This window comes from Bos grunniens, chromosome 24 (assembly GCF_055505025.1).
Source record: "Bos grunniens cultivar Pamir isolate PY7600 chromosome 24, Bosgru_T2T1.0, whole genome shotgun sequence".
Lineage (NCBI taxonomy): Eukaryota > Metazoa > Chordata > Mammalia > Artiodactyla > Bovidae > Bos > Bos grunniens.
Genome location: NC_141188.1, coordinates 23,184,352 through 23,211,321, shown reverse-complemented (window position 1 = coordinate 23,211,321; position 26,970 = coordinate 23,184,352). Strand labels below are relative to the sequence as shown.

Genomic DNA, 26,970 nt, shown 5'->3' with positions numbered 1-26,970 from the left:
TGCGGAAGGCGGCGGTCTCACCCTCCTGTGCCTCACAGTCACAGTGGAATACGGGTCAAATGCAGATGCCCGCGCTCCACTCCCTGCACTGGTTAGAAGTCTAGTGTGTAGCCCAGGAATCTGCATTTAACGGGTCCCAGGTGACTTCCAGAGAGCGGGTGGCACACCTCCACTGCCCATCCCCAACCTTGAGAAGCCCACAGGGGTCTGTGGCCCCCACCATGGACATGTGCCCGGTGGGGGCTCTCTTTTTTCCTGGACATGGCCCAGGAGAGTCTGAAGTCAGGATTGAGGTAGCGGCCAGCAAGCAGGGTTAAAAATGATTAGAACTGCCATTTCTAGACATGGTTAGAACTGGATAGTGGGCCACTAACCAAATGGGGGCCCTTCCTGGAAAAGAAGTGCACCTGCCCCAGGCGTTCTGCGTGTCACAGACGGTGGAAGTGGGGCAGGAAGGTCCCGTGACTCACTGGCTCCTTGATTTCAACAGAAATGTGAGTTTCCCAGGGCGAGTGCAGGAACCCAGGGAGCAGCCTCTGGCCTTGCAGAGAACTTCTGTGTCGGCAGTGGGTTTCAAAGTGCGGCTTCTGGGTCAGCAACATCAGTCTCGTTAGTTAGAAATGAAGATTCTCAGGCCCCACCCCTGATCTATGGCTCAGACACCCTGCTGGGGGCGGGTGTCTGAGTTACGCTGAGGCCTCAGATGGTTTTGTTAGTGCTTAGTGCCTCAGCGAAGCCTTGAGTGCTTCAGGGCCCACAGGCTTAGGAAAGGTCCCCGCTCTCCTGGCCGTCAGCCAGTCCCTTTTCATGGGGGAGAGGGAAGCACACAGCACCCCTCCCACCCCCTCGCCCCGCCCAGCTACGGGGCAGGGGCTGAATGACACAGGATTCCAGGCAGCTGCCGCTGGCCCTGCAGGCAGCCCCCAGCCGACTCTCGACCTTGTTTTCCCTTTCTCTCATCCAATACTTTGGCCACCTAATGCGAAGGGCCAACTCATTGGAAAAGACCAGATGCTGGAAAAGATGGAGGGCAGGAGAGGGGGCTGAAAGAGGATGAGATGGTTGGATGGCATCACCGACTTGATGGACATGAGTTTGAGCAAACTCTGAGAGTTGGTGATGGACAGGGAAGCCTGGCGTGCTGAGGTCCATGCGGCTGCAAAGAGTTGGACACAATTTAGCAACTGAAAAACACCACCACCCAGAGGGGCTTTCCCTAAGAAAGAAAAGGAACTTGGGGACCTAATCTCCAAAGCAGAGCCAGCCCCAAGGCCTGGTTCCACTCTCCCCTCCCCAGAGACTTGCAGGAATGGGGCTCAGAGGGGCTCAAAGCCCATCTCCTCCAGGCCCAGACTGCTTTCCTCTCGGAGGAGGGGAAGCGGGTGGCTTCCCGTGCCCAGACAGACGCCCCCATGGAAGGGGTTACAAGGGTCACACCCCATACCTCCAGAAATAGGCCAGAGCTAGTGTTTCAGTCAGCTCAGGCTGCTCTAAATGCCACAAACCGTCAGTGGCTTACCTAACAGGTTCTGGAGGCTGAGAAGCGAGGCTGATTCAGAGACCAAGGCCCAAGGGAAGGACCAAGCCAGGGCAAAGGGGTGAGCTCCTCTGTGCTTTCTCCTCCAGCCCCAGTTCTGGACCTCTTCCAAGCATTCTGATCAGAGACAGAGATGAACGTGCTCAAAGCGGGGATCACAGGGATCAGGGATAATCCAGCCTTACCGTCAGGATGCATCGTAGAGTCTTTAAACGTGTTATAAGAGACTCCATAGCTTTGAAGCCAAAATTCGAGGACTTACTTGGGTTAAACTAAAAGCACAATTTTCTTTCTTGTCAAACAACTTTATTTGAGGCAACAACTGAAGTATAATTTAATTCAACAGGAAATATCACACTTGGAGGGAAAACAGAAAAAAAAAAAAAAACCCTCCTTCAATGAAAGCCAAACATTCTTTCCAAGGCACAGCACTGACATTTCCAGATTGACAGCAGGAGTTTGTTTCCATAAAACAAAATCTTGAGCCCAAAGTCTGCCTTGGGAAATGGTTTTCCACCTCATCTCTGTTTCTCCAGGCTCAGGGAACGATGCTCGTGGCTTTCCTCAGGGCCAGGTAGCCTGTGACCACGTCGGACGGCAGCCGTCGAATGTAGGAGAACTCTTCGATGGTGCTGAAGCGCAGCTTGCTCTGCGGGTCCGTGTAGTTGGCCTGGGTGAGAAAACAGGCAGAGAGAAGGGCAGAGAGGTGTTGTTGGCAGTGAGATTCAAGTTCAAGTTAAAAATTAGTTTTCTGGTTTTTACTCAAAGTGCAATCAATGTATCTTCATCATGTCTGACTCTGTCACCAAGAAAGCCAAATCACTCACTGTGGGAAAGACACGTTAATCTCCCCAGACTTGAGAGATGCTTCAGGGTACGGACAGGAAAGAAGGGGAATAACCACAGCAGACACCTGGGGAATCTTCTGCTTGGCGCCTCAGGGCGGCAGGCACCCGTCCAGACGGCACCCGCCCCCACTCCACCTACTCCAGGCGCGCTCCTCTCCTGGTCCCCCCACCCCAGGCCTCTCCCAAGGCCCCCCACCTGGTTCCCCCACCCCAGGCCTCTCCCAAGGCCCCCAAGGGCTCCCCTGCAGGGCTGGGATGGCCACCCCACCCTCTTCCACTGGAAGGGACTGCCATCAACACCCGCAGCCAGGGGCATCGTCACAACCTGCAATTCTGATCATGTCTTTTCTCATGAAATCTCTCAACGGCTCTTCTCTCTGCTCTCAGGACAAAGGCGCAAGGCCACAGCATGGCTCCTCAGACACTGCCTAGAACCGCCCCCTTCCCGAGCCTCTTCCTCAGCCACGTGTACCCCACTCTCTGGTTCCAGCTACCCTGGCTCTGACACCCTCCTTCCTGTCCTGCCCATTCGCCCTTTCCTTGCTCAGCAATCACCTTCAGGGCTCAGCCCCCAAAGTCATATCATCTGGGAAGCCTTATCTGCCCCTGTAGGCGGGTCAGGACCCCACCCTGGGGTTCACCTCAGCACCTCTGTCTCCGGTGGAATGCATATCTCTGCTGCTTTTACGTTTATTATCTGTGTGACTCTGACTGAAGTCTAGGCTGTGAGGCTCCATGAGGCCAGAACCCCGTGGTCTGCTTATCACTGGATCCCAGCTGCACTGTCTCCTGGCGCGATGCAGAGCACACAGTGGGCCTACGGTGAGTGCTTGTCCCATAAAAGAGGGATGAGTGGGTGAATGAACAAATGAACGACCAGCACAAGCACGGAAAAGAGAAGTTGTTTCCGCTGACATATCACATTTCTCTTTTGGCCTGTTCTCCCCATATGCAAAGTGGAGAAAATACTCACTTACTGTCTACCTCAGGGCACACGGCTCCTATAGACTTTGAAACAGAAAACACGAGGGTGAGTCATTTGGAATTCCTTTAAGAAATTAGAAAAGATGCCACTAACATCTAGATAGATAGCAGCCAATTACTCAAGTGTGGATCATCTGTGCCAGCGCCGGTCGACTGCGTGGACCCAGACGCCCAGCGATGCAATGATTTCAGGAGGGAGAGAGGCTGGGTGAAGAGGCAACAAGCTGAAGAGACTGAGTCATGAGTTTCTCAATCTCTAAAAAGTCTCAGTTCTACCACAGGGAGCTTCCTAAAGTGTTTAAGGTCTGCATATCAGGAAACTGAGATTATCCCTAAAAAGCTAAGATTAATTAAAGCTCTATACAAAACAAACCTTTGATCCTTTGGCTTAATCCAGCGACTGCCTCTCTGTACAATGTTTCCTTCAGTGATGCTCGTGTAAAGGAAGGCTTAACTAGAAAAACAGCAGCGGGTCCCTTCAGAGGGACCATGAGGCAGTGAGATGCACTGACTGGCAGGGGAGGCTGCCCTGCAGTTCCCAGCAGAGGTGCCGGCGAATGCATCTGGCTTTGATCATCTGGCCTTCGCGGATGAACCAGCCCTGGCCTGCCTCCATCTCTGTGGCTGCCTCACTCCCAACATCAAGCTGTGCCTTGCCGGCCCGCCCAAGTTCAGACCTTACTGCCAGGAAGGCTGCTGAATCGATACTGCGGGACTCAGGGCACCGCTGCACCGACAGGAAGGTCAATGTAAACTTGCACAGACCGGACCTGACCGAGTGTTCTGAACAGAGGGAAGGAGGCCGGGGACCCCCCAGAGATGAACGAGCAGGGAGCTGGACTCCTGTGGTCTGTCCTCCTCTGGACTCCATCCCTCCAGCCTGAATGAAGCCAAGGCCCCCTCCTCAGAGGGCAGGCAGCAAGTGGCTTTATCGCCTCCCTTGTTGCAGGGAGCTGGGCAGTGAATGCTGGCCCCCACTTCCCCCAGGGCTGAAGCACTTTCCACAGCCTTGTAACCAGGGCTCAACACAGGTGTGACCCTGTGGGCCTTCTGGCCAGGCCCCTACACAGGGAAACAGCCCCTCACCGGAACAGACGTGTCAGTGTAAACACAAGCCTGGCTTTATTTTTTAATTACATAAGTTTAATTTATACAAGTAGCAGGTGAACATATTCTTCTCTTAACAAAAAAAGAAAGAAAAACATTGTCAATAAGACTACAGTCTCCTTTTACAAGTCTAACTGCCTGCCAAGCAGAAGACTGGGTTTGATCCCTGGACTGGGAAGATCCCCAAAGAAATGGCAACCCACTCCAATGTTCTTGCCTGGGCAATCCCATCAACAGAGGAGCCTGGGGGGCTACAGTCCATGGAGCTGCAAAGAGCTGGACATGATTTAGTGGCCAAACAACAACAAGTCCTTTATCTTCCCCTGTAGAAATCACTGCTAGGTGGGCACCTTTCCAGACTTTATATACACATACTCTTACACACACACACACACACACACACACACGCACATATGCCAGAGAAGCGCCCGGTGACTGGGTGTTTATTCTTACTTGGTAGTACCGTGCACTTACACTGCTTTGTACCACATCTTAAAAGTTTATCCATGTTTTTACCTATACATCAACCTCACAGAACAGGATGAACCCCTACCCCACATTGAATGCGTGCTTAGTCACTTCAGTCATGTCCGACTCTTTGTGACCCTATGGACTGTGTAGCCCACCAGGCTTCTCTGTCCATGGGATTCTCCAGGCAAGAAATACTGGAGTGGGTTGCCATGCCCTCCTCCAGGGAATTTTCCCGACCCAGGAGTTGAACTGCAACTCTTCCTGCATTGGCAGGTGGGTTCTTTACCACTAGCGCCACCTGGGAAGTGCCCCCCACCCCGCCCACCCCACCCCGGTTGACCTTTATGTTGCTTTCAATGTTTTGCTTGCACGTTTTCTCATGAGCATTTCTGCATGAAGCTCCTTGTACACACTATTTCTCTAAGGCACTGGCTGGAAGAGAAGTTGTTACATTGTAGGCCTCTACTTTCCTGTCTCCCTCAGTTCAGTTCAGTCACTCAGTCATGTCTGACTCTTTGCGACCCCACGAATCACAGCACTCCAGGCCTCCCTGTCCATCACCAACTCCCGGAGTTCACTCAGACTCACGTCCATCAAGTCAGTGATGCCATCCAGCCATCTCATCCTCTGTCGTCCCCTTCTCCTCTTGCCCCCAATCCCTCCCAGCATCAGAGTCTTTTCCAATGCGTCAACTCTTCACATGAGGTGGCCAAAGTACTGGAGTTTCAGCTTTAGCATCATTCCTTCCAAAGAAATCCCAGGGCTGATCTCCTTCAGAATGGACTGGTTGGATCTCCTTGCAGTCCAAGGGACTCTCAAGAGTCTTCTCCAACACCACAGTTCAAAAGCATCAATTCTTCGGAGCTCAGCCTTCTTCACAGTCCAACTCTCACATCCATACATGACCACAGGAAAAACCATAGCCTTGACTAGACGGACCTTTGTTGGCAAAGTAATGTCTCTGCTTTTGAATATGCTATCTAGGTTGGACATAACTTTCCTCCCAAGGAGTAAGCGTCTTTTAATTTCATGACTGCAGTCACCATCTGCAGTGATTTTGGAGCCGCAAAAAATAAAGTCTGACACTGTTTCCACTGTTTCCCATCTATTTCCCATGAAGTGATGGGACCAGATGCCATGATCTTCATTTTCTGAATGTTGAGCTTTAAGCCAACTTTTTCACTCTCCACTTTCACTTTCATCAAGAGGCTTTTTTTAGTTCCTCTTCACTTTCTGCCATAAGGGTGGTGTCATCTGCATATCTGAGGTTATTGATATTTCTCCCGGCAATCTTAATTCCAGCTTGTGCTTCTTCCAGCCCAGCGTTTCTCATGATGTACTCTTCATGGAAGTTAAATAAGCAGGGTGACAATATACAGCCTTGATGTACTCCTTTTCCTATTTGGAACCAGTCTGTTGTTCCATGTCCAGTTCTAACTGTTGCTTCCTGACCTGCATACAGATTTCTCAAGAGGCAGGTCAGGTGGTCTGGTATTTCCATCTCTTTCAGAATTTCCCACAGTTTATTGTGATCCACACAGTCAAAGGCTTTGGCATAGTCAAGAAAGCAGAAATAGATGTTTTTCTGGAACTCTCTTGCTTTTTCCATGATCTAGCAGATGTTGGCAATTTGATCTCTGGTTCCTCTGCCTTTTCTAAAACCAGCTTGAACATCAGGAAGTTCACGGTTCACATATTGCTGAAGCCTGGCTTGGAGAATTTTGAGCATTACTTTACTAGCGTGTGAGATGAGTGCAACTGAGCGGTACTTTGAGCATTCTTTGGCATTGCCTTTCTTTGGGATCAGAATGAAAACTGACCTTTACCATTTGTTTTCCTAAGAATATGCACGAATGTAATTCCCATCTCAAAACAACCATATAGGAGGATGTCCATTTCTGTATGTTGGTGGCAAGGCATAGAAGCCAATGTCTTCATTTCTCCCCTATTCAATGGGTCTTTTTTCTAACTATCAGTGAAACCGAACATCTATTTATCAGTTTCAGTGAAACTTAACATCTGCATTTCATCCTTGTAATTGTCTATTCATAATCTTTTTAATTGATTCTTCTATGGGATTGCTCCCTTCTCCAGGGGATCTTCCTGACCCAGGGATCAAACCTGAAATTGCAGGCAGATTCTTTACCATCTGAGCCACCAGGGAAGCCCCTCAGTGATTTGGTAGAGTTCTTTGTATATTCAGAATGTGTTAATTCTTACATACAGTAGGGCAAAAGGTTATGTATAACATGACAAGTCCTTTACCAATGGCATAAAGGGGCCTGGAACAATGCTTTTCAACATGAACAAAATTCCCTGGTGGCTCATACAGTAAAGTATCTGCCTACAGTACGGGAGACCCGGGTTCGATCCCTGGGTCAGGAAGATCCTCTGGAGAAGGAAATGGCAACCCACTCCAGTACTCTTGCCTGGAAAATCCTATGGACAGAGGAGCACGGTAGGCTACAGTCCAAGGGGTCTCAAAGAGTTGGACACGACTGAACGACTTCACCTTCAATGTGTAAAAACCACTGTTATTAGCAGATGAGCTGCCTGGAAACGGTGACGATAAAGCTATGATCTAAGGGGCCACCCTCCAAGTCATAAACCATGGCTGCTACAAGCTCAGCACAAAATGGAACAGGGGAAAATTTCCACTTTGGGCCAGAACAGAATAACTGGTGCGAGACTAGTTCTCCTTCCATAAACAGCTACTAAAATGGGTCAAATATACAAGGCAACTATTCTCTGGCAGGAGACAAGAGATAGCCTAAAACTACATTTCTCTCAAATGGAAGCTCCCTCAGGGGACCTTTCGGAAGAGACACACGCCCATGAACGGATGAAAGGAAGAGCCCACCAGACACAACCCCCACACACCGCTCCCTTCCCCCACCCCCCACACTGCTGCTCTCCCTGTTTCTTAGGCTCATTATACTTAAGGTCTGTGTTAATAAGTCTGAAGAGTATATGCTCCTCTCTGGAAGAAAAGCTAAAAACATACAACTAATCCAGAGAGGAAAACTAATAAAAAAAAAAAATCTTTCCTAGTGTAAAATGTGTATCATTAATTTAGTTTGTTACAGAGGTTGGAGTCATATATTTTCATAAAAAAGTAAAGAATTTAAATGAGGTATATGGGCTTCAAAAAATGAAGTGTCTCATTATTTCCACAGTTATGAGAAGAAGCCCACCTTCCAAATCTAATAATAATGAAAAAGCATGACAAAGTTCTAAAAACTTCTATACTTCATCCACATTCTGAAAATAAGGAAACAAGATTCTCTGGGGTACACCGAGGTTCATGGACTTGCCCAAGTCCCACTCATCGAACCACACTGCTGGTTTTCAAACTGTGTCCCCTAGAAGTACCACAGGGGTCCCTGTGGTGGGGAGTGGGCAGAAGGACAGAGGACCAGACCCACATGGGGCCACAGTGAGCAGGTGGGCTCCAGGGCATTCTGTAAAAGCTTTCATTTGGAAAAGGGATTCTGATGCTTAAAAATAAATATGAAAACCACTATCTTCACTGTAGTGCCTCTTTAGAAAAGTTTACATTTTTTTTTTTTTTAAGTACAATCATCTCTAAGATGCAGGGAATTTTTTTAACTTTAGCCAACAAAAAAAAAAATGTTTCTTTCATGTTATCTCATATAGTTAACAAGGAGAGGAAAGGAAAGTAATACCCAGGTCTCTTGCTTTCTGGAGCAACACCTGCTCCAGGCTGCCCACATGGATGCCCCAGGTTGCTGCTGCTGCCTTTTAGTTGCTAAGTCATGTTCAACTCTTTGCAACCCCATGGACTGTAGCCCACCAGGCTCCTCTGTCCATGGGATTCTCCAGACAAGAATACTCAGAGTGAGGTTGCCATGTCCTTCTCTCGGGGATCTTCCCGACCCAGGGATAGAACCCGTGTCTCCTGCGTGGCAGGCAGATTCTTTACCACCAAGCCACCTGGGAAGTCCCAGCTCTTGGTCGCTGCCGCTCTTAAATAACTGCATAAACGCTTCTGTACAAACCCATCACCTGTTCCCAGTACACGAGCCCCAGGCAGGACCAGTGTCACTATTCAACACTGTCTAAATAGAGGGGACAGTGAAATCTCCTTTTCGGCTCAGTGTTATATGACATAGAGGTGTGATGATACTCACAAGAAGACCTGAAACATCAGAATACTTCTTAGCTGGTTTAAAGGATGGAGGAGCATCAATACTGAAGTCTGGAAAAAAAAAAACAAGAAGCTAACTGAACTGGCTTTAAAGCATTCAGATCCCTTCCCCTTTTTCCCTAAAAATATTGCTTGATAATATTCCCAAACTTTCTACCATGTGACTAAGTGCTCAGAGAATTCTCTGGGGAAATAATACAGGATGCCATAGGCCAAGCACAGGCTTCAAGTATGGCTCTGCCTTGTCCCCAGGGACCCTCCACTCTAGCAGAACCACCAGAAAGCTCATCGGCCCACCAGCTGCTTTCACAGTCTCTGGCTACACAGGCTGATGGTGATGAGGTGTCAACAACCCACTAATTGGATCTGAGCATCCGGACACCGGAATGTCCACACCCAGGCATCTGACTAGCTCATTTGTCATCAGTCTGAGTCACCCCCACGAAACACACGCCGTGGGGCAGGAGATGGAAGGAACTTTGAACCTGTACTTTCCACTAAAGTGGAGCAGAACATACAACAGACATTCGGAAATACTGTAGTATAAAGCATTAACTCTGAAAAACACTGGCTTGGAGAGTAAAACAGAGCGGGCCTTTAAGCTGGTGGTGAGAAACCCTCCTAAAGCTTGGGCAACATTTTACTTGGAAACACATTTTAAGAGTAGACTTTTGAATAAGCAGTTTGTCTAACAGCAACACCCATATCATCATATCTAGACCTGCTTCTCCAGATTGAAATGTTAACAGTGACACTAAAAACCACACATCCATGACAACGCCAATACACACAGATTCAACACAGAGTATAAAGCTATGAGGAAACACACACATAATCTTCCTATATTGATACCACTGTAAAATTCCTAAGCTAGAAAATGTTTCTCCATGAACGCAAACATGGTAAGATAATGCAGGTTTGTTATAAGAAGGTTCCTAGGCTGAACATTGTGAACACATAGGAGGGTCTAGACAGCTCACAGTTGGGATCATTCAGTTGCCATGGCAATGCCCTTTCAGAAGCCAGGATCTGTTTCAGGTTCTTCCAGGTTCTGTTCTTCTTGCCAGCCACTGCACCACCATGGCCAGAATGCTCGAGGCGCAAGCGTGGATTAGAAGAAACAAAAATCAATGGAGACGATCATTTCAGAATCTGACATTTATGCTTATTCATAACTGTAATAAACCTTTCATTCAATCAACAGTCAGTGTACCCTAAGGCTTTAAAAAAACATATTACACCATATACCTTAAGCTTACTTATAAAAAAACACAGCTTTTGGATTTTTAAAATGCATGAGTTAGTCGCTGATGGAACAGAAATAAAGGGTTATTCTTTTAATATGTACATAGAAAATCACATCCTTTATTGGGTCTAACTTTATGGAATTCACTCATGAATTTCTCACTACTTTAAAGTAAGTTTACTACAAAGTTAGATTTAAACACATGACCACATCTCTCAATTCCCTTCTGAGGGCCAGTCTCCACCTTGTAAATTACTGGGGCTCCAGGAAAACCCAAAGAAGCCTCCCTCATGACACGGCAAGCTTTCTGGAAATTTTTTTTCTTTTTTGTCTTGTGAAGATAAAATGGAAAGAACACAAAAGTTACAGGCACTATTAATGCTGAATTTTCAAAGGTAATTAGTGAAAAATAAACTGTAATGGTATAATCAGAATCATGGAATTTATCCTACCCCTCAAGAACAAAAGAAAGAGGCACCTATATCTACTTGATAGCACAAGACCTTAGATGTACCTAAAGAAACTAGTGAGGCGCATTCCTCCTATAATTACTGCACACCTCATCTAAATCTCACGAAAAAAGGAAGGCGAGCAATCATCCTGGAAATGACACCCTAAAAACAGTATCACTGAATGAATTCCACAAAATCCTTGGGAACTGGGAGAGCCACAGGAAGGGCTGTCCTGCCCCCAGACCTCAAACCACAGTCCCCGGCGGAGGGCGTGGTGACTTAGACTGAAGGAGAAAGGCCACCAGCGCTGCCCGGGCTCCAGACCGACCGAGTGAGATCAGAGGCCGAGGCATGGTGGTTTGGTTTTTTATTTATAAAACAAATTCGATGCTTCTGGGGCTCAGAGCATAGTGAACCCACCTGACGGTGCAGGAGACCTGGGTTCAATCCCTGGGTCGGGAGGAAACCCTGGAGAAGGGAATAGCAACCCACTCCAGTATTCTTGCCTGGAGGATTCCACGGTCAGAGGAGCCTGGTGGGCTACAGTCCATGGTGTCGCAAAGAGTAAGACATGACTGATCAGTGGACACTTTCACTTTAGATGCTTACCACAAAGTTGGGATCCTTAAATGGCAATGGTTTGGCAGCTTTCTCCATGGGTCCTGTGCTAAAATCAGAGGGCACCATCTTATTCTCAGTCACACCATCCATGCTGATACCCTTAAAACAAAATAAGAATAGTATGGGGTCAGTGTCCTTTAGCTGAGCTTCCTAACTCAGCTCTCAACAAGATCTAAGATGACAGCACCAGACACAGGAGAGCAGACAGGGTGCCCGGAGCCCCAGCCGGGGATCTGCATGGGGTGGGGTCGGGGGAGAACCTGCCAGGCTGGGATCTGCACCTGTCTGTGCATAGGCCACAGTGGAGGCAGCCGGGGGACCCCAGCTACCAGACGTCCTGGCTCCTCTGTGTGCCAAGCACAGGTGTCCTACCACTACAAGGTGAAAACTGAGGCTCAGGCGGACAGGTCCAAGGCCCCACAGTAACTGCCTCTGGATTCAATCCAGCTGGGGCCAATGCCAAAGCCCCACCATCCCTGTGACTCCACGTGGCCCCTGCTCCTACTGATCTTGTTAAATTATGTCTTGAAACATTAAGACCGAAAAGATCCAGTCCCTTGAAGGGTCTCCAATCAGAGAACCCAAGCTGGTGCTGGCACGCTTCAGGGCACAACAGAATGCATTGTGAGCATTCTGAGCGAGGAGAGGAGAGGAGGCAGGAGGCCTCGGTTCAGCTGGCTGCAGCAGAGAGCGCCCTGACAAGCAGGCTCCCGGACTTTAAAACAAAATGCCTTTTAAGCTAAGAATCAAGAAGAAAAAAAACAACAAGCCAAAGCAAGAAATCACTTCTGATTTGTATTGCAATTTCCAATCTTCCCAGACTGCAATAAACTGTTTTTTAATGGATACACAATTTATACACAGTGAAAGGCGCAGATCTTAAGTGTAGGTTTCATGAGTTTTGCCAAATGTTTCCATTTGTGTAACCCAGGTCCCTGTGGAGACAGACTTTTTCCATCTTTCTCAGAAAGTTCCCTCAGGCCTCCTCCTGGTCAGTATCTTCCACCTTCATGGTCCACCATTGTTCTGAATCCCACGTTACTTTGGCCCGTTCTAGAACTTTATGAGTGAAATCCGACAGCATGTGCTGTCTGCTGTGTTTGGCTTCCCAGCATGGAGTTTCTGAGGTTTATCCATGTCACAGCATGGACTGGTGGTTTGTTGCACAGAATTTGTATACTGCTCTTAAGGTGGTATTCCCCTGAATAGGATGTACACAGTGTGTTTACCCATTTTCTTGCTGATGAAATGTAGGTTGCTTTCAGCCTTCAGCTATTATAAATAAAGCTGCTGCCAACGTTCTGTACAAGCCTCTGCATGGATGTATGTCTTTACTTCTCCTGGGTAAACATCTACATGTGGGATGGTCAGGTTACACGGTAAGCACGTGTTTCTAAGAAACCAACTAGTGTGTGCGTGTGTAGTCGCTCTGTCCTGTCCCGTTCTTTGTGACCCTTTGGCCTGTGACCTGCCAGCCTTCTCTGTCCATTGGGTTTTTTCAGGCGAGAGTCCTGGGGTGGGTTGCCATTTTCCTCCTCTAGGGGATCTTCCCAACCCAGGGATAAGAAACTGACATACCACTTTCCCAAACGGGCTGCCCTCTTTCACACTCCTAGCAGCAGAGTGCGAGAGTTCTGGTTGTATGTATAGATCCCACCCCTACCTGCCCCCCTAAAATGGCCTCCATGTGGGGGAAGGCGGGAGGGAGAGATGGGGACCACTCACTCTGTTGCAACAGCCCCCTGAAGGGCTTCTCCTCAGACACTTCCCAGACTCCTCTCCAGGGTCTCCCCTCCCATCCCCCCTCCCCCGACCCTGGGCCTGTGCATGACCCCTCTGCTATCCGGACGGCCCCTCCCCTCATCCGTCCCCCCATTCATAGCTTCTCCTAACTTTTCTCCTCTCCAAGATCTGCTCAGATGTCCACTCTCTAAGAACTAAGATCCCTCCGATTCCTCATCCTTTCCCCACCATATGTAGCCATAGTTCTCTCTCTTTCTTCTCCTTTCCACCCCTCCCTCCCACAGTCCTTCCTTTATCTGGCCCTTCCTCAGTTGTGGGGTTCAGAGGAGGCCTGAGGCCCACTCCATTCTCTGCAGCATGCTCAGCGACACACTGTTAAGATGTAAGTTTGATGTCTGTCCCCTGCTGACAGCTGCCCAGGGCTTCCCACCACCCTTGGGATCAGACACAAATGCCGGCCTCCTTTCCAGCCTCCCCTCTCTCTCCCCCTCCCTCCTGTAATTTGTATTTTCTGGTCCCCAAACCCATGGAGTCATTTTCTGCCAGCATAAATGGTCTTCAGTGTTTTCCATTTTTTATTTATGCTTCATAAAAATTTCCGTCGGGATTAGCTCATGTCAGTTTTAATTTTACAAGAAAGATAAGATCTAGCATTTTGTATGTAACTAACTTCCATTACCCTTGTGATTTTTCCTTCATGGTCCTAAAATTTCTGTGGGTATTAATATATGTGTCCTGGGAGACCCAATTTGATGGAGCTTTGGTTTTTTCCCATCACATTTAATCAGTAACCAACATTACCTTGCGCAGTTTTGGCCAGTTGTCAATGCTATTTTGTGTTGACTATTGGTAAGAGTAATATCATAAATTGGATACATAATTAACAGTTGTATTTAACTCTTGGTTAGTCAATGAAGGGCTTCCCAGGTGGTTTGAGTGGTAAAGAACCTGCCTGCCAATGCAGAAGACATGAGAGACCTGGGTTCAATTCCTGGGTTGGGAAGATCCCCTGGAGTAGGAAATGGCAACCCACTCCAATATTCTTGCCTGGAGAATCCCATGGACAGAGGAGCCTGGTGGGCTTCAGTCCATAGGGTTGCAGAGGGTCAGACATGACTGAAGCGACTTAGCATGCAAGTAGTCAATGAAACGATAGCAGCTTTGTGAAACAGGCAGGGAACAACAGACTGGAACAAGGAGACACAGAGGAGAGAGGTGAACAGATGAGGAGAGGGGCCGATCTGAGACTGAGAAGACACAGGGGCCTGAACATCCGGCTTCACCATCTGGCCCAGTCTTCCATGCCTGCGTCTAACCCAGCACCTAGCACAGAGAAGCACCAAATAATCACTGGCTGATTAACTGATTGGAGTTAAGGAACAAGACAATGCAGCATAACTCTGTCAGCATCCGTTTTTGAGATATATATGTTCAGGGGTTTGTCGTAAGGAATCGCCTCTGGATGGCAAGCAGCAGCCAAACCCAAAGAAACACAGGAAGGCTAATTCAGAAATGACTGGGTTTGGTTACCCGTGGGTGCAAGGGAACAGGGTGGAAGTAAGAGAGGAGTAAACATCTCCAAGTATAGCTGTCCGTAGTTTTGACCTTTTGAGGCATGTTCAGTTCAGTCGCTCAGTCGTGTCCGACTCTTTGCGACCCCATGAACTGCAGCACGCCAGGCCTCCCTGTCCATCACCATCTCCCAGAGCTCATTCAAACTCACATCCATTGAGTCGGTCATGCCATCCAGCCATCTCATCCTCTGTCGTCCCCTTCTCCTCCTGTCCCCAATCCCTCCCAGCATCAGTCTTTTCCAGTGAGTCAACGCTTTGCATGAGGTGGCCAAAGTACTGGAGTTTCAGCTTTAGCATCATTCCTTCCAAAGAACACCCAGGGCTGATCTCCTTTAGAATGTTAAAGTTTCACATACAAATAGATGGACAAATCCAACAAGCATGGGGCAGCAGATAGAAAAAATGGAATGCACACAAGAAACCAAAACAACCTGAGGTTTGAGTGAATAACACAGACACACTAAAAGGGAGGAAGGGAGAAATAACGTTAGTGATATGAACACAGTATTCCAAAAATATAACTCAAGGTGAGAGGCAAAAAGAACCATGAACAATTGGGAGGTTTGTTTCTCCCAGGAGTACAGGTTAATGGTTCTGAAACTACTTAATATGCGTTCTAAGATGAGGCAAATAAGGACTGAGGGACAGCTAGAATGAACCGCCTGCTACTGGACTGAAATCACAGGTTAGCGATATAAATTCATGGGTTTAACATATAGATAGAAAGATAAACATGGAAATGGGAACTTCCCTGGTGGTCCAGTGGTTTAGAATCCACCTTCCGATGCACGGGACGTGAGTTCGATCCCTGGTCAGGGAACTAAGATCCCGAATTCCACAGAGTGACTCAGCCCACAGGCCATGACTAGAGAGTCCGCGAGCTGCAACTCCTGAAACCTGCCTGCTCTAGGGCCCATGCTGTGCAACAAGAGAAGCCTGCACATCACCACTAGAGAAAGTCCACATGCTGAAATGAAGACCCAGGGCAGCCAGATTTTTTTTTTAAATAATAATAATAATAAAGAAATGGATACAGGAGCATGGGGGACGGTCATACACACACTCACACACATGAGCCCCTACATTTCCTAATTGCTTCCAATGAGATGGCTAGAAACAATGAACATGTCAACCGCAAATCGGCTTGCCAAGGGCATTTGCCATCTCTGCCTCTGTGGAGGACTGAACCCCGTGCTGCTGCGGCTGCACATGCCCTGAAGGGAGTTCAGGGTGGAGAACAGCAGCGAGGCCCTCTGTGCTCCAGGAGGACTGGTGGACAGCTCCTTGCTGCTACTGCTAAGTCACTTCAGTCGTGTCCGACTCTGTGCGACCCCATAGACAGCAGCTCCTTAGATACGTATTTTCAGGAACTGAGTTCACGGTCCCAATCCTTGCACCTCCTATCTACAAAAGCACTAAATCCCTTCATGGTGACATCAGCTCCTCTTGACTAGAGGAAAACCTTTTGTAAGATAAGCGTTTGATTGCATGGAACTCTTCACCAAAATCTTATTTATCAACCTTCCCCCACTACCTCTCTGGAGCAGTTTCTCCGAGCTCTTTGAGGTGCTGTCTCCTGGGCTGCGGTCCTCATTTTGCCCCAAATAAAGCTTAACTCACAACTCTCACATTGCGCACCTTCTATTGGTCAACACACAACAGGCACACCAGTGCTCAGATCCTGGTTTCCAGGTTTTGTTCTCCAAGAACAAGTGATCTATGAAGAAACAGCTGATTCCAGGACTGGGGCAAGAAAGTACAGCATGAGTTTTTGGTGCCAGAAGGTAAGAAATCACTTGTATCAGTTTGCTAGGGCTGTGTAACAAAATATTAATACCACAGACTGGGTGGTTTAAATAAGAGAAATTTAGTTTATTAAGGTTCTAGAGACTAGAAGTTCAAGATCAAGATGTCAGCAGGGCTGGGTTTTCCTGAGACTGATCTCTTTGATTTGTGGGTGACTGTCTTCTGACTGTGTATACACGCCCCTATGACAGCCTCCCTCTTATGAGGACACCAGTCAAATCGGATTAGGGCTCCACCCTTATGACCTCATTTAACCTTAACTACTAATGGCCCTATTTCCAAATATAGTAACTTTCTGAGGCATGCTGGGGGTTAGGCTTTTAACAAATAAATCTTGAATGAACACAGTTCAGTCCATCATGGCACTCAAAAAATGACAGAGGTAAAGTAAAAGACACAAGAGTCAGTTTGAAGAGGTTCCCACTAGGCAAACCTGGACAATTTGCTCAACATCATTAGTCATTAGGGAAATATATCAAAACCACAATGAGATATTACTCCATACCCACCAGGATGGCTCTACTCAGAGGCATAATAACATGTGTTGGTGAAGATGTGGAGAAACTGGAACCCTCACACACTGCTCGTGAGCTGTACAAAGGTGCAGTTACTTGGAAGAACGTCTAGTGGGTCCTCAAAAGTTAAACACAGAATTATCATATGACCTAATAATTCCAGTCCTAGGTACTTAGCTAAGAGAATTAAAAACAAATGTTTATGCAAAAACTCATACATAAATATTCATAGAAGCATTATTTATAATAACCCAAAAGTACAAACAACCTAAATATCCATCAACCAATGAGCGCATAAACAAAATGAGGTTCATCCATACAGTGGAATATTCTACAGTTGTAAGAAGGAATGAAGTACTAATACATGGTACGACATGGATAAACCCGAGTATATTATGCTAACTGAAAGAAGCCAGACACAGAAGGCCACCTATTGTATGGTTGCATTTAGCTGAGGCACCTAGAGTAGTCAAACTCACAGAGATAGAGAGTAGGCCAGGGGTTGTCAGGAGCTGGCAGGACAGGGGACCGGGGAGTGCTGCTAATGGGCAGGCGCTGCTTTTGGGGGTCACGACACCAGCGAGGAGCAGGCCGGTGGGTGTGGACTGCCAGGACACAGGGCCTATAGGGCGGCCCATGTTAAGGGAGAGAGAGAAAAACAACTCTAAGAACTACATGGTGAGCATCAGGTCAGACCAGAAAAGCCCAGCCAGCCGGGGCCAACTCGAGAAAAACAGGTGGAATGTGAAAGAGGTATCCTGGGGCCAGATCCACTTTAAGATTCAGCTTCACTGAGTTTTTCATAAAGAAAATGACTGCTTACATAATGCTGTTTCCACCAGGGAGAAAAGAAACCAACGGAACTGCTCAGAAGCAAAGAGGAGATACTTGAGGGCAATGAAGAACCAGGCCCAGAAGGCTCTGCTGGTGATTCCAGAACCATCCACAGAACATGCCTGGCTCGCAGGGCACCGTCCTCAGCAGGGGCATCAGCTTTTTCTTCTGAACCAGAAGTGTGTGTGCGTGTGTGCTAAGCTGCATCAGTCCTGCCTGACTCTGTGTGACCCCGTGGACTGTAGCCTGCCAGGTTCCTCTGTCCGTGGATTCTCCAGGCAAGACTACTGGAGTGGGATGCCATGCCCTCCTCCAGGGGTCTTCCCAACCCAAGGATCAAACCCGAGTCTCTTATATCTCCTGCATTGGCAGCGGGGTTCATTACCTAGGAAGCCCCCGACTCCTAAGTGGGGAGGCTCAGAGGTGCTGGGTGCACAGGGAAATCCTGGGAGGGAACACAGAACAGCCCTTTGATAAGGGTTGTTTGCTCCCAGGTCCTCGGAGGCCCAGGAGGACGTGGCAGGAATGCCTCGCTGGACCTGGACTGCTGAGGAACGCAGGTGCTTTGCAGCCCACGTGAGTTGGGAGGGCAGGGACCCCACCTGGAGACAGACAGCAGCCAGAGGGAGGGAGGCAGTGGGAGGAGAGGCCTGCTGCGCGGGCTGCTCCAGCAGTAGGAAGGGATTGACGAGGCCGCGCTCTAGCCCTGACCCCAGCACCAACCGAGCCCTCCTGTTTGTCTGATCACCTTTTCCTCGCCGCTTCCCCGTCCGCAGGCCAGACCTCCAGCAGCTGAGGCGGGGACAGGAAAGGACACCATCCTGACACCAAATGGGCCACCGTTGACCCGGAGCCACTTCCTGACCCTGAAACAACGACTGCTGGCTTCCCTCTCTGAGCAGGTGCAAAGAACACGTGGCTCTGGGCCCAGGGCTGGGTGCTCTGCTTTTCTTTCCCCTTTAAACCCACCCTCTGTGGTACTCCACCCTCGGTCTTCCCTTCCCCTGGGCTTCTGCCAAGCTGGACGCCTGGGTCTGTTAGTGACGAGATGAGAGGGAGAGACCTTCTGTCCAGAGGAGGATCGAGTCCGGGAGGCAGGGCTGCAATTAATATGTGACTGCTAAGTCGCTTCAGTCATGTCCGACTCTTTGTGACCCCATAGACGGTGGCCTACCAGGCTTCCCCGTCCCTGGGACTCTCAAGGCAAGAACACTGGAGTGGGTTGCCATTTCCTTTGCTAAGAGACTTTAGGAGCTGAACGGTTGAAGACATGACCGCCCTGCGATCAGGAAAGAAGTGACGCCTGGCCCTAAGGGGTGTCTACTCTGCAACACAGAAAGAGCTAAAAAGACCCTGATGCTGGGAAAGATTGAGGGCAGGAGCAGAAGGGGACGACAGAGGACATGAGTTTGAGCAAGCTCTGGGAGTTGGTGATGGACATGGAAGCCTGGTGTGCTATAGTCCATGGGGTCGCAGAGTTGGACACGACTGAGCGACTGAACTGAAGTCCCAAGGAAGAGAAACCCAACCCGCCAACAAAGGAACACCTGACAACCCCTACGTGACTCCAGAATCAGCCAGGCCTCAGCTTGCCTGCCTGGAGATCCCAGTCACACAGCTTCGTGTCTCCAGGGCAGCTCGCAGGGTCCTGACTCCAACCGAAGGGTAACTGGGGCCTTCTCTCTGGTTACACAGAGAGAGACAAATGTCCTTTGTCTATCATGTAAGAACCCAACACCCAGTTACATCTATCTAATAGTAACCTAGATTCAAACACCTGAGCCTAGTCTACAACGCAGGGCTACTGTAGGGTTATTACTTGAAACAGCAAAAATGTGAGATGTAATCTAACATCCAATCAAGTCAATTAAGTTAGAGCACTTAATTCCTTGTGAAGACTATCAACACAGAGAAAGGGCCAGGAAACAATGCTAAGTGGAAGGCAGGGCCCACAATGTTATACACCAAATATGGTTTATGAAAACCTGTATCTACACGTAGGAAACACAAATGATCATAGTTGTGGGGGAAGAAGACTGGCTGGTGTTTTATGGCCACTTTAAAAATAGAAAAAAGAAAACTAAAAATATGGTTTGTTTGAAAGGTGAGGTAGAATGATCGCTTGCTTAAATGAATAAAGCAAGCCAGGATAGTGTTCTCCAGCTGCCTCCAATGGCAGAAGAGTCTACTGTCCCCTGTACTCTGCACTAGCCTTCTAAAGAAGCAACTGTTGCCTCTCAGCTTACATGATGTTATGATAACTGCGTCACCATCATACATCAGCCGATTAGGTAACCTATTAGTCTGTAGGTCAATTAGGTTTCTCTGTAGATTTTATTAACCTGAATAGCCACTTGGAAAATATAAACTGCCCTGTATTCATAGAGAAGGACTTGCGGACACAGAGGGAGGAGAGGGTGGAACAAATTGAGAGAGTATCATTGACATATATATAGACTACCATGGGGCTTCCCTGGTGGCTTGGTGTTAAAGAAACTGCCCGCAATGCAAGAGACTTGGGTTGGATCCCTGGATCAGAAAGATCCCCTGGAGAAGGGAATGGCAATCCACTCCAGTATTCTTTCCTGGAGAATCTCATGGACAGAGGAGCCTGGCAGGCTACAGTCCTTGGGGCCACAAACAGTCAGACATGACTGAGTGACTAACACACATACACACATAGACTGCTGCTGCTGCTGCTGCTGCTGCTGCTAAGTCGCTTCAGTAGGGTCCGACTCTGTGTGACCCCATAGACAGCCTCCCACCAGGCTCCCCTGTCCCTGGGATTCTCCAGGCAAGAACACTCGAGTGGGTTGCCATTTCCTTCTCAAATGCATGAAAATGAAAAGTAAAAGTGAAGTCGTTCAGTCGTGTCCAGCTCTTTGCGACCCCATGGACTGCAGCCTACCAGGCTCCTCTGTCCATGGGATTTTCTAGGCAAGAGTACTGGAGTGGGGTGTCATTGCCTTCTCCGACACATAGACTACCATATGTAAAATAGATAGCTAGTGGGAATTTGCTGTATAACAAAGGGAGCTCAGCTCAGGTGCTCTGTGATGACCTAGAGGGGTGGGATAGGGGTAGGAGTGGGAGGGAAGCTCAAGAGGGAGGAGATGTATGTATACTTATAGCTGATTAAAAAGCATGTTAAAAAGCAGAGATATTACTTGGTCGACAGAAGTCCGTCTAATCAAAGCTATGATTTTTTCAGTAGTCATGTATGGATGTGACAGTTGGACCATAAAGAAGGTTGAGAGCCAAAGAACTGATGCTTTCAAATTGTGGTGCTGGAGAAGACTCTTGAGAATTCCCTGGACTGCAAGGAGATCAAACCAGTCAATCCTAAAGGAAATCACCCCTGAATATTCATTGGAAGGACTGATGCTGAAGCTGAAGCTCCAGTACTTTGGCCACTTGATGCAAAGAGCAGACTCATTGGAAAAGACCCTGATGCTAGGAAAGATTGAGGGCAGGAGGAAAAGGGGGCGGCAGAAGATGAAATGGTTATATAGCATCACTGAATCAATGGACATGAAGTTAAACAAACCCCAGGAGACAGTGAAGGACAGGGGAGCCTGGCGTGCTGCAGTCCATGGGGTTGCAAAGATTCGGACACAACTTAGTGACTTAACAACAAATAGCTGATTCGCGTTGTTGTACACCAGAAACTAAGGCAATATTGTAAAGCAACTCTCCTCCAATTTAAAAAAATGCCCTGTATTGATCTAATAAAATCTTCCCCCCACCCCAAAGCATTCTCTGCACCTGGGATATGGTTATATTAGAGATCTAATTGTATCTTCTCAGATGTAGAGCAGTAAGAGTGATGTTAAGACAGGCAGTCAAGAAAAAGAATGTAGATTCTGGGTAGTCCATTTGTATCTCAATACCGACTCTATCACTTGTCAGCTGTGTGACCACAGAAAAGTTACTTAACCTCTCTATGCGTCTGTCTTTTTATCTGTAGAATAACAATTCTCAGAGGGTTGTTCTGAGAATTAAATGAGACAGCAATTAGAAAGTACTTAGAACAGTACTTGGTATACATAGTAAAGTGAAAGTGAAGTTGCTCAGTCGTGCCCGACTTTTTGCGACCCCATGGACTGCAGCCTACCAGGCTCCTCCGTCCATGGGATTTTCCAGGCAAGAGTACTGGAGTGGGGTGCCATTGCCTTCTCCAGGGTATACACAGTAAGTGCCCAATAAATATAACTATTATTATTTATCACGATTGCTTTCACTTTAGCACAGTGTATCTGTTTTTCAACCCAACTTAACACTAGTCATTTTCAAAGTATCAGGACCAAAATGGGTGGGAGGTGGCACTTTCCAAATTATAATGTAAGTAATCAATAAATATGTTAGTTACACTGAAAATCTAAATCCAAAAAGAAGACTTGTAGTTTTGTACAGATGTACTACTTAGCAAGCACAAACACTAATGATTTCTGCTGAACTAAAGATTCATCTTGATGAACTAATAAAACAAAATTGTTTTAGTACTCAAAGTATTTAATATCACTTTACACGGCTGACATAAATGAGACATCTATAAATGCTTTGCTCCAAATACTTTCAGGTCAAAAATATTCCCTTCAACCCCTGAGGATTTCCAAGCAGTAAGCCCTTTATATTTCATCCATTCATTCAATTTTACTTCAGAAAAAGCATGCACCTTCTGGAAAAGTAAAACCCACCTTAAGAATCCATCAAGTTATTTTCACTAATTTCAAAAAGCACTCTAATGTCTATGTGAGTGTCCTTTGTAAATTTTTAAATCCCATGAAAGGTTAACAGACACTGTTTTTTTAATTTTTTTGTAAGACACAAAATAGCTGAAATGACTGAAGTAGGGAAATTTAAGATACTGAAAGATCTGTAAAGTCCCTTTTAACTCAATAACTATGATCATTTATATAGAAAAACACTCATTTCCCATTGATGACACTTTGAGCATCCTGACACTTGGGCATAGCTCCAAGTCTGGAAGGCCTTCCCTAGTCAAACTGTCCACTCCTCAAAGGCCGCCTCTAGTCCCTCTTCTCTCTACTTCTCCTTCTCTGGTGACCATCTCTGGCTCTGAGTCTTCATCTTCCTGTGTCCCACCACTAAGGCACCAATACCAGAAAAGACCCATAACTGGCTTTGGGACATGGTTAGAAATGATGAGATTTTCCCATTTCAGATATGTGACAGGCAGAATTCAGAGATGGCCCTTAAGATTCCAGGTCTCTGGTGTATACACACCTTGACCCCATTTTTACGCAAATGCTAATGTATGTACCACTGTGAAGCGATCTGTGATATATTGAAGGGAAATGCAACACATATCTTATATTTGAAATAAAATTAAGGTCTCAGGTCAGCTGATCTTAAAGGAGACTATCCTGGTGGGCCTGCCCTAATCACATATGCTCTTTAAAGCTGGGCTCAGAGTCAGAGACAAGAGAAGTCAGAGATGTTTGAGGAGTAAGAGGGATTAGACACAAAAGAGATTCTCAACAGTTGGCTTCAAAGACGGAGGAGACAGTGCGTCAAGGAACTTGGACGGGGACGAACTGACAGCCAGGAGACAGGGACTTCAGTCCTACCACTGCAAAGAACTGAATTCTGCCAACGATCTCAGTAAGGCTCAAAAAAGATCCTCCCTCAGAGCATCCACCCAACAAACCAGCCCAGCCGACACTTTGATTTCAGGGACCAGGGAACCAAACCTATCTCGTTGTGCCTGGACTTATGACCTACAAAACCAGGAACTGATAAACCAGTGTTATCTAAGCCACAGAATTTGTGGTCATCTGTTATGATAGCAGAAGAAAACTACTACAATATATGTAGGTCATTCTCTCCTCCTGGAAGGATTTTGGGAGGGCAGAGACAAGCGATAATCCACTGAAATAACTTAAGCTTACTGCTGGAGACAGAACAGATATAAATACTTGCTGACTGAACTCAACAGAAACATAACCGAAGGCTGAGGACAATTTAGGAAGATGCCAGGCAGCCCTCAGGGCAGCACTGTGCTAATGCCTGCATTTACTGCGGACCAGGGAATGAGGACGCAATGTTATGTTGGTGGTGGTGGTGGTTTAATTGCTCAGGCGTGTCTGACTCTTTGTGACCCCATGGACTGTAGCCCACCAGGCTCCTCTGTCCATGGGGATTGTCCAGGCAAGAATACTGGAGTGGGTTGCCATGCCCTCCAGCAGGGGATCTTTCCAACCCAGGGACTGAACCCATCTCCTGCCTTGCAGGCAGATTCTTTACTACTGAGCCATTTGGGAAGCCCTGGTGCTATGTTAGAACAGGGGGGAAATCTAAGACTTCTGGAGATAGAAGACAATTTTTTTTTTCCTTCGTGAGATGCTGAGGGTGGGAGTCAGGTAACTGGCTATCCACCTCATTAGTTAAACACCAGCTGGGGAGAAGTGAACAAAGAAGTCACTATTCCTGGGAATGCCCTTCTCTTTCCAGCCCAAAAAAGGGCTGAGGCTGCTGAGATGGAGGGGACTCACAGGAAGAACCTAGGCAGCCCTTCCCATTACTGAGAGTTCTAAGACCAGCAAGGTTGCGATGTCCACCCAGTGGGGTTACTGGAAATCCCCCCATTCAGAAGGCATTCATCCACTTTCTGAAGCTTGCTGTGGTGGTGGGAGTTGATGAGCAGTGCTACCTTGGGTCAAGACAATCATTCCTCTCAATAGGTACTGACTACATTCTTTGGTCTTGGCACAGCTGGATATCAAAATGCACTGAGCACAATACTGGGAGAAAGTACTCACAATGCATATATCTGGCAGAGAACTCCGTGCGTGCTAGTGCATGCATGCTAAGTCACTTCAGTCGTGTCTGACTCTTTGCAACCCCTTGGACTGTAACCCACCAGGCTCCTCTGTCCATGGGATTCTCCAGGCAAGAACACTGGAGTGGACTGCCATTTCTTCTTCCAGCCAAGAATACGTAAAGAATTCTTATACTTTAGTTCCCTGGTGGCTCAGTGGTAAAGAACCCACTTGTCAACGCAGAAGGCTTGGGTTGGATTCCTGGGTCAGGAAGATCCCCTGGAGAAGGAAATGGGGAAACACTGTTTCACAGAGAAATCCAAACACACACAAAAGAATATGCTCTGTAAGAAAAGAAACGGTGTTAGTCACTCAGGAGTGTCCAACTCTTTGTGACCCATGGACTGCAGCTCACCAGGCTCCTCAGTCCATGGGATACTCCAGGTGAGAATACTGGAGTGGGTTGCCATGCCCTCCTCCAGGGGATTTTCTCAACCCAGGGGTCGAACCCAGGTCTCCTGCGTTGCAGGAGATTCTTCACCGTCTGAGCCACCAGGGAAGCCCTATGCTCTGTATGATTCCATTTATATTCTGCTCAAAAAGACAAAGTCAGTCTATGGTGGGAGAGGTCAGAGTAGCAATTACCTCCAGTTGGGAGGGAAGAGAGTACCAACTGGAAAGGTCACCAAGGAATATTCAGGGGCTCTTAGAAATGCTCTCTATCCTAATCTGGATGGTGGCCACATAGGTGGGTACATATGTAAAGTCACTGGTCTCTACTCTTGCAGGTCACTGTATGCAAATCATACACAAATATTTTAAAAGGAAAAAAGTGCACTGCTGCTAAGTCACTTCAGTCGTGTCCAACGCTGTGCGACCCCATAGAAGGCAGCCCACCAGGCTCCGCCGTTCCTGGGATTCTCCAGGCAAGAACACTGGAGTGGATTGCCATTTCCTTCTCCAATGCATGAAAGTGAAAAGTGAAAGTGAAGTCGCTCAGTCGTGTCCGACCCTCAGCGACCGCATGGACTGCAGCATACTAGGCTCCTCCGTCTATGGGATTTTCCAGGCAAGAGTACTGGAGTGGGGTGCCATTGCCTTCTCCGAAAAAGTGCGCTACCAATTACCAATGGAGAAAACCATAGACAGCTAATATCGCTAGACTATCCTTCTGGGTGAAGGATGCTACACCTTGTGTTGGAGAGTACAAAGTAACACACTCCATCTTTGCTCTCTCACGGCTTTAAATAAAATACAGGAGCCAAGAAAAACACTTATCTAACCAAGCTACTCTTGTGCTGCAAATGCTTTTCTGGAATCGTGGAGCCCGGATCGCCCAGATGCGGTGAAGTCGTGCCAGGCGCTGTGCTCAAGATCTTTACGACCATGATCTCACTGAATCCTCATAACAACCCTATGAGGTAAGACCAAACCTACTCTGGGGCAGGGAAACTAAAGGTCAAAAAAGCACTTTCCCGAGGATGAGGGAAATCATCCGTAGCAATACATCTTTATATTCCTCCACACGGTTCATTAGGGCGCTCTGCACCTCACAGGTATCTGGTAAATGTCTGAAGAATGGAGCAAGGCGAGACACACGCGAACTTCTGCTTAACTGAAACTCACATTAAGGAGAAGTCCGGAGCCTCGCTCCAAACGAGACTTCGACGGGAAGAGGTGGCCCTACGATTAAGGCAATAACAGCCTCCCCACCTCCCCTGTTCTAGACAATGCAACGCGGATGGTTATTTAATCAAAACCCACGTAGCCAAAGTAAGAGGGTGCGGAGAAGTTTCACTCGCACCAGAGACCGCATCTACGAAAGAGGTGTGACTGTACGGCCCCGCCCACAAGAAACGCCCAGCCTCGCTGAGCCCCACCCACTCGGGCCCGCGCATGTGCCCTCGAGCCCCTGGGATCGGGAAGGGGAAGGGAATGTGGGCTTCCGCGCACGCGCAGATTAGGCGAGTGACAGCTAACCTGCGCAAAGCCGGAGGCGGACACCTTTTTCTTCTTGCTGGCGCTGTAGCCCCCGGCGCTGCTGCCGTTGTGGGAAGGACTGGCCGGCCTCTTCTTGCTGTTCCGGGCTATCCCCGGAGTGGACGTGGTGGCCACAATGGGGATCTGAGCCGCCATTCCCACCCTGAGCCTTGCTCCTCCCCCCCTCCCCACTCGGGTCCCGGTGCAGGCCCTGGAACTTCCGGCCCGCTGTACTTCCGTCTCGATGGTTTGAAAACCCGGCCCGGACTCGGAGAGCGTGCGTTACTTGTCTCTGGGCCAGA

At 47.9% G+C, this 26,970-nt stretch overlaps 1 protein-coding gene across 4 annotated transcripts; it reads right to left on the bottom strand.

Annotated features, from left to right (window-relative positions):
• Positions 1–1,821: 1,821 nt before the first annotated feature.
• Positions 1,822–26,890, bottom strand: INO80C (INO80 complex subunit C). 4 transcript variants are annotated; one of them, XM_086372743.1, is made up of 6 exons: positions 26,669–26,858; positions 24,920–24,967; positions 11,423–11,533; positions 10,096–10,207; positions 9,099–9,166; positions 1,822–2,207 (listed from the first exon to the last, which is right to left on the bottom strand). In XM_086372743.1, exons 3-6 carry the CDS (start codon positions 11,522–11,524, stop codon positions 2,076–2,078), a joined length of 414 nt encoding a protein of 137 aa, XP_086228869.1. In that variant the 5' UTR covers positions 11,525–11,533; positions 24,920–24,967; positions 26,669–26,858; the 3' UTR covers positions 1,822–2,075. The 4 variants fall into 4 exon arrangements, with proteins under 4 accessions (XP_086228869.1, XP_086228868.1, XP_086228871.1 ...); XM_086372742.1 differs by lacking the exon at positions 24,920–24,967 and having other exon boundaries at positions 26,669–26,890; XM_086372745.1 differs by lacking the exon at positions 26,669–26,858 and having other exon boundaries at positions 24,689–24,967.
• Between the last annotated feature and the right edge of the window lie 80 nt (positions 26,891–26,970).

Bases quoted from the DNA above. Each gene is read 5' to 3' on its own strand.
- INO80C (XM_086372742.1), bottom strand. From the start codon at position 26,824: ATGGCGGCTCAGATCCCCATTGTGGCCACCACGTCCACTCCGGGGATA. The intron at 10,208-11,422 runs GTAAGCATCTAA...TTGCGCCTCGAG, and splicing joins TTAAGGATCCCAACTTTGTG to CATTCTGGCCATGGTGGTGC. The intron at 2,208-9,098 runs GTGAGTATCATC...TTTCTCACCCAG, and splicing joins CTGATGTTTCAGGTCTTCTT to GCCAACTACACGGACCCGCA.